This window comes from Chinchilla lanigera, unplaced genomic scaffold (genome assembly GCF_000276665.1).
Source record: "Chinchilla lanigera isolate Chin_1 unplaced genomic scaffold, ChiLan1.0 scaffold00113, whole genome shotgun sequence".
NCBI classification, from domain to species: Eukaryota; Metazoa; Chordata; class Mammalia; order Rodentia; family Chinchillidae; genus Chinchilla; species Chinchilla lanigera.
This window is the reverse complement of record NW_004955514.1, coordinates 5,348,592-5,358,815: the sequence shown is the minus strand read 5'-3', so window position 1 is coordinate 5,358,815 and position 10,224 is coordinate 5,348,592. Positions and strand designations below refer to the sequence as shown.

The 10,224-nt window shown below is 49.9% G+C and overlaps 1 protein-coding gene across 6 annotated transcripts in view; it reads left to right on the top strand.

Moving 5' to 3' along the window:
* Nucleotides 1-24: 24 nt before the first annotated feature.
* Zbtb49 (zinc finger and BTB domain containing 49) overlaps nucleotides 25-10,224 on the top strand; it is a 23,576-nt gene continuing 13,376 nt past the window's right edge. For 2 of the 6 annotated variants that reach the window (XM_005408833.2, XM_013506838.1), the window contains exons 1-3: nucleotides 25-168; nucleotides 7,229-7,395; nucleotides 8,705-9,801. In XM_005408833.2, coding sequence (XP_005408890.1) covers nucleotides 7,244-7,395; nucleotides 8,705-9,801 — 1,249 coding nt within the window. In that variant the 5' untranslated portion in view covers nucleotides 25-168; nucleotides 7,229-7,243. Of the gene's footprint in view, nucleotides 169-241; nucleotides 598-7,018; nucleotides 7,120-7,228; nucleotides 7,396-8,704; nucleotides 9,802-10,224 lie in introns of those variants that run through there. The other 4 variants (XM_005408835.2, XM_005408834.2, XM_005408837.2 and 1 more) reach the window with 4 other exon arrangements.

Genomic DNA, 10,224 nt, shown 5'->3' with positions numbered 1-10,224 from the left:
CCGCCACGCCCCTGGCGGAAGTGACGTTACCGGAAGTCGGGCGGGCCGGGCGGCCGAGGGGGCGTTGTCGGAATGGTCTGGCGGCCGGTGAATCCTGGGTGTAGGTGCTGAGGCCCTGGGCGGCGGGTAAAGGAAGAGGCGGAGGCGGGGCAGGGAGCGGCCTCGAGGGTAAGGTGGCCGCCGGCGCGGGGGGCCGGCCTCGCGAGGGCGTGCGGGGCCCGGGCGGGTGGCGCGGCCTGGGGAAGGCCAGGCGCCTCTGGGTGCCCGGGGGCTCAAGGACCCGCGCCAACCACGCATCCCGGCCCTGCGAGGGTCACCGCGGGGCCGGGTCCCCAAGCGGGTCTGCTTGTGCCGGGCGCCCGCGGGGACGGGGAGACGCAGGGGCCAGGCCTGAGAGTCGGACGCCTGCCTCGTGCCCTGCCCGACCTGCTGCGCATCCCCCGGCGCTGCCCATCCCCGCCCTGGCCCGAGGGTCTCTGGGCTCCTAGTCCCCGCGTGACTCGCGTTGTCGGCGGCGCTTAGGACCTCAGAACTCTGCCCAGCCCGGCTTCATTCCGACCTGACCTCACCAGCCTCCGTTCCGCCTGTGTAAACCGGGTATGGCAGCAGTGCCCGCGTGGTCCGGACCTTGTAGGACTTAGTGAGTGTGCGTGTCAGGTGCTCGCCCGGTATCTGCCAGCTAATACGTGCTCCATAAACGTTAGCTTTGAGATGGGCTCTGGCGTACCGTGCTGGTCACTAAGTATTTGTTGAATGAATGAGTGAATGAATGAAAGAATGGGGTTTGAGCAGATGATTGTGAGAGACATTAACCGCAGGATGGAGTATGGGAGATTTTCCTCTGGAAATAAGGAGAGGAGAACCCAGAAGAGCAAGTGTATTCCTCTGCCAGGGCTGTCATAACAATACACCAGGTGGTGTACAATACACCAGGCCATTTAGGCAACAGAACTTGTTTTCTCATAGTGCTGGAAGCTGAAGTCCAAGCTCCGGGTGTCACCAGGTTTACTTTCTTCGGAGGTCTGTCTCCTTAGCACAGCATCTGGCCACCTTCTTGCTGTGTCCTCACATGTCCTTTCCTCCCTGCTCTCACATCTCTCTTCATATCCAAATCTCCTCTTATAAACGTATCAGGACAGCAGAGCAGAGGAGGAACCCTAATAGCCTCGTTTCAACTTCATTCCCCATTGAAAGGCCTGGTGTCCCCATGCAGTCCCATTCTGAGGGGACACAGTTGAGCCAGCCCATAACAAGCAGTTCACCAGAATGGACAAGGAGGGAAGTATTTGCCAATGAAAGTGACAGAATGGCCACGCACATATACCACATTCTTGATTGTGTCATCCTACATTTCCTTTTCATTTGCTCCTTCTGAAAATCCAGAGCAAAAACCCTCTTCATTGTGTGGCAGACTTAACTCTGCCAAATAGTGAACACGCTGTAAAGTGAAGAGAATGATGGAAAACAGACATGGAGCTTGTGGAAGCCAGGGGACAGATCTTGTTCAGTCCTTGTGACAATATCTTATATGTGTTAGACACAGAAACATCTGCTTAACTGAGTAGGGCTTCCTGGTATGATGGAGTCAACATAAAGCTAAGACAGGATTTGAGTGCTGTTTGGGTTAGGGTGAGGGGCTAGGAGTTTGAAAAATATGGTGAGCAAAAACATATCTAAGATGAGCTTGGTACTGAGGCACATGGCCTGTGGACTCAGCAATTATCTATTAATGGCCCCATGGAAAAATTCCTACATATTGATGCACTGGTATTGGACCAGTGGGTAGAATGGCCACACCAAATGTGGGAGGTTTCTCTGCAGGTTAGAGGCCTGTTTTGGCTCTTGTTCCCTTTAGAAGTACCTTTGTTTTCACATTTATCCAAGCTTTTCCTTGTAGTTTTCTTTTCCTTTTTGCCCGTATTTCCGTTGTTTGATGCTATTCAGATCAAACCAATCATTTCACCGTCACATCCCTGGTATATATTTGTAGCTTTTCAAAAAACCTTAGAGTCATCTAATCACTGAAGGACTCCTCCATTTTTACAGATGAAAAAACAGACCCAGATCTCCATCCATACAAAAATTACTGAGCATCTGGCATTGAGCACAGCCCTCCAGCTTTGCTTTTACCATGCTGTACTGATAAAGGCGGAGCCTACTCAGGCAGGCGCTTTGCTGCTGAGCTAAATCCCCAGCCCCTAGGCGGAGCCTACTCAGATTCAAGGGGAAGCAGTGTCAGAGAGCCTGTGGTTGTCTGTAATTTGCCAACTTCCTCATAGTCTTCATCTGTAAAGTGAGGGTAGGAGTAGTGTCAGTCTCAGAGTTATAAGTTATTCTGGAAGTTAAATCAATTAATAAAGGTGAAGAGCTTAGGATAGTGCCTGTATTATAGGAAACAGCTATTTGTCATTACTGTGCTAGATGTGGGATACAATATTATTTATGGTTGTTATGTATAGGACAGATTAAAAAGTATAAGATATAAATTCTTTTTCCAGAGCTTTTTATAACCTTTCTGGAGAGGTACAGGATTGACTTTATGAACTAATTTAGAGAACTATACAAAATAATTCCAAGAGTGAGAATTTTTGTAGTAAAAGTAAATTGTAGAACGGTTCATAAGTGCCTATAACCATAACTCTGGGGCTCTTCCCAGAGGATTTTCTTTCTATATCATTTCTACAGAAGTAGAAAACATAGATCCAGAATATTTGCTGTGTTTTAACATTTTATGTCTGCAGAGGAGGGTTTCGGGTTTACCGTGTAGTGTCTTTTTTCCCATGGGAGAAAGTTCAGCATAAGAACATGAACTCTAGGTTGAGGAACCAGGATTCACATCCTGACTTTCGCACATAGCAGTTTTAGGATCCTTAACAAGTTACTGAAACTCCTCATTTCTCAATTTCTTCCATTGTAAATAGTGACACTCGAGTTCTGATAGAGTTAAGTTCATGGATATCATATGCTTATCTAGGCGTGTAGTGAGTAGAGAGTGAGTGATCGCTACTAACAATAAAGCAAGAAGTCCTTTCCTTTCCACTGCCTGGGTGGTGGGGCTAGGTAGCTGGTTACTCAGTTAGGGGCTCACCACTTGAGAAGGTGCCGCCACCCGTCATTGTGTTGCCTTCCTGGTCTCTTGTTTGCGGCTGTGTTATGCCCCCCGGCCCTCATCTGTGCTTCCTCTCTAGCCTCACCCTGCTCTGAGTCCCTGCACGTCAGGAATGAAGCTTTCCATAACGAAATGGGAGAATAGGTGTGAGAGCTGCGATCATGGGGGATGGCCGGCAGGGCTTTTAAGTTGAGGGGTCATACCTTGGAGGCGTTCAGCAGAGAGCTGAAGATTTGAAACTGGAGTCAGAAGCCAGCTGCAAATGTAAGAGATGCCTGGGTATACCCAGTGAAAGCCAAAATTTAAGGGAAAGAAGTTTGCCAGCTGAGGGGCTGAGGCCTGTCCCTTAAGGACCAGGAACAGATGTCAGGCTGGACCAGAGTCACAGCCGAGAGGCAGGCAGGTCAGGGCCGTGGAAGGGAGAGCCTGGGGAAGGAGCATTTGGGGATGGCACAGGTGGGTGTCCTTCAGGGCAGCTGGCGAGAACGGTGAGGCCTGCCGGGAGGTGTTGGGGAGCATCTGTCAGCAGGGAGGGCACAGGGGAAGAGGAGTTGTACCTAAGTGAAGGGGAAGAGGAGTTGTACGTAAGTGAAGTGGAGAGTTGCTGTCTGTTCTGAGTGGTGCGAAGAGGCTTGTGGTGAACGGACAGGCGTCGCTGTTGCTCTGTTTTCTTTCATGTTCTGTGTGGGCCTTCCTGGAGTGCTTGTGGGACAGAGTGAAGAACTGGAAGGGGGAGCAATGAAACAGTCAAAACGATGGGATGGATCTCAGGCGCCCTGCTTCCTGGGAGGCCCAAGGGAAGGAAGGGGCAAGCAGGAACTTTGGAAGTAAGAAAACAGCAGAAGGCACTCAGCTTACATTGAATTAGGCATGGGCTCACCTGTGTCTGAGTCAGAGTTACAGTCATTTCCCTGGGCGCGGGAGACAGACGTGGTGGGAATGAAGAGTGTGGAGGATTTAGAACAGCACCAGTGGGGCAGAGAGGGAAGAAGTAAACAAGTGTGAGTGAAAGCATTACGGGGCTGGGGATGTAGCTCAGCGGCACAGCACTGGCCTGGCAAGCGTGAGGCCCTGAGTTCGATTCCCAGAACCAAAAAAAAAATAAAAACCCATTATGCATGAACACCCTTTCACCAGCAGAGGTTTGCTAGCTTGAGTTCAGTGTGAAGGATGCACTTCACGCCAGGCAAAGGAGAATGAGATAGCCACAGTGGAGCTCAAGACACAAACAAAGGGACACTCAGCTATCTTATAGAAGCACCGGCAGGGTGCTGTGAGATTGTGGAGCAGTGACCCCACAATGCACCTGAGACTTGAGAAGATCTCACCAGTCAGCTGAGGGTTCTTCTGCTCTATTCAGTTGGAATCATGAGTTGGCAGAGTATAGCTCCATTAGTGGTTCTGGGTGCTGCTGGCCCTTGGCTCTTGGCCCCAGGCTCTACGACCCTGGGCTGTGCGTGCCGGTGGCCCTTGACCCTTTCAGTACCAGGCTCAGCATCTCCAGCGACCCCTCAAAATCAAGGCTCACAGCCCCTCTGGCAGCTGACTTCCACCACCGCATGGGTTCTCTGCTGGTCACTGCCAATTGTCACCAAATGCCACTGGTGGCTGCTGGTTAGTGCCGCAGCTGGTCTCAGCCACGAGTCTCCACTGGTGTCTGTTGCCAGTCAGAAACTCTTGAGTGCTAGCGGAGTGTGACCCACTCATGCAACCTCCTCTGCCCCTTACACCCAAGATGAGAGTCACCAGGAGGTTGGCAGAACGGCTAAGCAAGGCTTTCCTGGAACCTGTGCTGCAGCAGGGGAGGAGGGGTAGCGCACGAGCACAGCTTATGTGGAGCAGAACCTGCATGCGCAATTTTGCGTATTTCGTGGCCCTGCTGGAGAGCTTCACAGTAATGGCAGCAGGGGCAGAGTCATGAGTGGCCACAGGACAGAGTCATCTAGCCACCAAGCCAGGTATTTCCTGGAGCAGCCGGAGGGGCCTAGACAGCTAGAGCTGTCTTGCAACAGTCCACAGATCTGGGAGAAATCACCACTGGATCGACAGCTGCTTCATCTCTGCAAGAAAGGTGTGGTTGAAATCGTGACTGCCGCCGCATTTGAGGACTCTAGGAGTTCTTGGGGTGTAGGGATTGTGGGGACACCAACAATAGGCCCACCTGCCCCTCCCCTTGCCCTTGTGGAGCTTGGTTTCTTCTCTTCCGAGGCAGCAGCAGCCCCAGAGCAGTGTGGGAGCAGCCTGGCTTCTGTTATTGCAGCCTGGGGTGGTTACGGAAGCAAGCAGTGGTGGAAACACACCGTCACCATCCCCTGCCCACCCTTGAGAAGGCGGGGAGAGTGAGAGGGAGCTGGGAGTGTGACTGCTACGAGTCACATTGCGCCCCCTTCTGGCTGGGTTCAATCCGGAATCACAAGAGAAAAAAAAAAAGCAGGAAGTAGATGACCTCAGGGAGCCTGACCTGGGGTTGGGGTCAGATGGGAACAGAGGGGCACTGCAGGTTCCTAGGAGAGAACAGAATGCAGAGCATCATCTGAAGGCCTCCTGTACCAGAATCACCCAAATGTAAGTGATGCAGAGCAGCAGGACAGGCATGGCAGGGAGTAATAGGCACCTTCGACCAGCTCCCTGACCCTTAGAGATTCTATTTCCAGGTTAGTCACACAGGCCAGGCACTATTCTAAACATCTCCCTTGTTGTTGCAGTAATCTGTGACATAGGGTAGGGGCAGCAGTACACAGAACTCACCAGCCCAAAGTCCTGTAGTGAATGATCAGTGCAGCTGAGGCTCCAAGTAATGCCAAGAGCATAGCGTGCCTGGGCAGCCCACGTGGTTCATTTTGGTGTTCCTTGGAGTGATGGGAGACAAGGCAGGGGGACAGGCAGGACCTTGTTAGAGAGCCTGGATTTTGGCTGTGTGGTGTAGTGACTTTCAGTAGTGCTTACACAGTGAAAATGTAATCAGAGAAAACCAGTAATGCCTTGGAGCATTTTTAGTGTGCAGAACTGCGTTTTTAAATCCCCACCGTCTTGCCCAAGTCCGATTCTTCCTCAGTCTTTCTTCCCATTGCTTCTGTCCTGTAAATCCGCCTGTTGGCCTGAGCTGCTGGCCATCTGAGGCTGTATCTTCCTCAGCTGTGTGTCCCAGTGTGTAGTAGCTATAACTACTTTGATCAGTTGTGTGCTGGACACTTTGTTGTATTTTCCTCCCTAGAATTTAAGCTTCATGACAGTGGGGACCTGTTGTGTTTTGTTCACTGTTAACTTTCCTAGAACCTAGCGTGCCGTAGTCACTCAATAAAAACCTGTCCAGTGAGCAGACTTTCTGTGTTCACATCTTGGCTTCATCTTTGGCAGAGTCAAAGTTGGGTCTCTGCACTGGTCTGGTAGTCATCCTGGTTCCCTCAAGCAGGCCACCTCCTCCCACCCCCCAGCCACTTTTCACAGCTCATTTTGGGCCCTGACAGCTCATTCCTGCACCTGTCTGCCTCTGACTTGTGCACTACCTCCCTCCTTCCCTCCCTCCCTCCCTCCTTCTCCTTCCTTCCTTCTTTTCTTCCTTCCTCCCTTCAAGTCTCTGCTGTTGTCGTGTCTGTCACTGGCACAGGGGCAGGCACAAAGGATGTGCTGTTGGGCAGTGCCAGTTGTCACTGCCTGGTGGTGGGGACTTTGCTGCACTTTAGCTCCCATGATTTTCCCCAGCTTTGAATTCACCGACCCGTACGTATGGATATGATCTTAACTAGTTGGCTTTTTAAAAACCTTACATGTGTTTATATATATTTTAATGTGCTGTAGATATAACAGAAGTGTGTGTGTGGTATCATTACGACCTCACAGTCTAGATTTGCACTGCCCAATACAGTGGCCACTTAAATTAATATTCCAGTTCCTCCACCATGTTTGCAGGCCCGGACAGCACACATGGTTAACAGCTGTGCACTGAGCAGGGAGCAGCGAGCATTTCCTCTTGCAGACAGGTCTGTGCATATCGCCGGTCCACTGAACAGGTGTGTGTGCGAGCGTGTGCACGCACATGTGCACACACACTGTGACCAAGGGGACGGTGCTGTCCTGTCCCATGATGGCGCAATGAGCTTGCTGCTGTCTCTGCTACAGGTCTCCTGGTGTAGCATGGACCCAGTTGCCACCCACAGCTGCCACCTCCTCCAGCAGCTGCACGAGCAGCGAATCCAGGGCCTGCTGTGTGATTGCATGCTGGTGGTACATGGCGTCTGCTTTAAAGCGCACAAGAACGTGCTGGCCGCCTTCAGCCAGTACTTCAGGTGCGTGGCTCCCCACGTCCCACGTCCCGTTCCCTTCCTGCATTTCTGTCCTTACAGCATATGCGGGTTTATGGACTTAGTTCATTTTAATTTTTAGTTTAATACAGTTAATATTATTACTGTTTTTGTGTTCATAGAGTAACCTGAAAGGAAAAGATGCTCTTATATAAAAGACATTTGGGATACTTGAAAGTATTTTGGCACTTGTGTTTCATTTTAATACTTATAATTAATTTCAGTCCTCTATATTTCTCTTCCTTTCAGGATAAAATTGATTGAGCAACTGAATTTCTGGTAGTAATTTTTCTGTGAAATGAAGAATGCGGAAAAAATCCTACATGCTATTCTCTTCTTTTTTTCCTTGAGATAGGGTCTTGCTATGTTGTCCAGACTAGCTTTGAACTCACAGTGTATCCCGGGCTGGCCTCAAACTTCTCTGCCTCAGCTTCCTAAGTACTAGAATTACAGGCATGTGCCACCACACCTGGCTCTGATCTTTCTTTTTAATTTAAGCTGCAGGCTTGACCTGTGCCCAGAACCAAGAGTCTGAGCCTCTGCATGCCTTTTTCCTTCATGAACTCGTGGGGCATTTCTTAATGTTGGTTCTGAACATGCAGTTACCCAAAAACCTACCAGCCAAATAAATTGCTAGTTATAAAGTGACTGTCTACTGAAGTTTACTTTAAAATAGCGATTTTTATTTTTAGAAGTTATTGAGGCACTTAGGCATACAAATATTTGTGTATTTTATGGTCTGCAGTGTATCACTTATCAGAATAAATACAAAATAGTAAATGAAAATTTACTTTTCTGTATTAGTATACATTTAGAAAAATATTTAGAATAACCATATATGTTAAATAGATCATAGTTTTTAGGTCTTGATTTGTGGTTTATCAGCAAATATATTTCAGATATTTACTTTGGTATCTGTTTTTAAAGTTAAATACCTAAAACACTACTTACTTCATTTGCATTGCTTCATTGGATGGTGTGGCAAACTGGTTTAAAGGATTAAAACATGCTTACAATAAACCAGGCATGGTGGTGCACACCTGTAATCCTAGCAGTCTAGGAGCCAGGGGGATCTCAAGTTCAAGCCTGGGCAACTTAGCAAGACTCTGTCTCAAAATTTACAAAGAGCTGAGGATGTAGCTCGTTGCGAAAGCCGTGGGTTCAATCCCCAGTACAAAAAACATAGGCATCATGGCCTTTACAGAGTAGCATTTTTAAATATTAATATAGGAGTGCTATTCACAAGAATGTGTGCACTGCTCACAGTATAAACAAGTCTCCTTTCTTCTGTCAGGAGCCTCTTCCAGAATTCCTCAAGCCAGAAGAACGACGTTTTCCACTTGGATGTGAAGAACGTCAGCGGCATAGGGCAGATCCTCGACTTCATGTACACGTCACACCTCGACCTTAACCAGGACAACATACAAGTCATGCTGGACACAGCCCAGTGTTTGCAAGTTCAGAACGTCCTCAACCTGTGCCACACGTTTCTGAAATCAGCCTCTCTGGAGCAGCCGCCTGGCCTGCCCTGTGGTAGTGCCTTCTCCCTACAGGGCGCTCTGCCCCCTGAAGCCACCTGCGTTCTGAATGAAAGCTACCCGCCACCCCTCCTGCCCGAGTGCCCAACAGAGGCCCAGCATGGCAAGGTTCTGGAGGAAGTGCATGCCCCCGCCCTGCCCGGTCTCCATCATCCTGCGGGCGAGATGGCCAAACAGGCCTCAGATGCTCTGGACGGCAGCTGCACCGAGCTGCCTGGCAAGCAGCCCAGTTACTACTACAAGCTCCGGGACTTTTACAGTAAGCAGTACTACAAGCAGGCCGCTTGTCCCGGCCATGAGCGAGCAGCTGAGCAGCCCTTTGCTTTCTCCTCCTCCACAGACCTCACTGCGGTGGAGACCCAGCCATGCACGGTCAGCCACTCCGAGTGCCTCCTGGAGTCCTCAGAGCACCTGCCCACTGCCTTTCTGGCCCCCCCACTAAGTGACTCTGCCCCTGACCCCGAGGCAGACACCCCCTGCGAACAGCCGACCAAGCAGATGCGGCTCAAAAAGGCCATTCACCTGAAGAAACTCAATTTCCTAAAGTCACAGAAATCTGCAGAGCAAGCATCCGAACCCAAGTCAGATGATGGCTTAGACAAGGGGATGCAATGTGCTAGTGAAAATACGGGAGAGAACGCTGGCAGCCACAGTGCAGAAGCCAAGGAGAGCAGGGACCTCAGCTCTGAGCCGTTTCCCTGTGGCATCAGGGAAGCGGAGGCACCCGAAGTGCCCGCTGCTCTGGAGGAGCAGTCCCAGAGCCTGCAGCCCCAGAGACAATACGCGTGTGAATTGTGTGGGAAGCCTTTCAAACACCCGAGCAACCTGGAGCTGCACAAGCGGTCTCATACAGGTACACTGCTCCGGACCTGCAGGCTCGGGGAAGGAAGTAACGTGGGTGTGCGGCGCCCCTGCCTGTCCTTGTTTTCGTAAGAAGCTTCCCTCTTTCTTGATGAAGTCATTGGTATCTGTAAATAAAACTCAAGGGCGTGGCAATGCACACCTGTAATTTCAGCCTGATTTAGGAGACTGAGGCAGGAGGATACGGAGTTCAAGACCAGCATGGGCTACGTAGTGAGTTCCTAACCAGCCTGAGCTACAAGACCCTACCTCAAAAAAAAAGAAAAGAAAAAACTAGATGCTATTAGCTACTTTTCACTTTATAGTTTTGGTGATGCATCTTAAAGTTCTAGAAATGGTTTTATAGAATTGCTTTAAAAAGATGACAGACTTCATTACTTCTTTTTTTTTTTTTTTTTTTTTTTTTTTTTTTTTT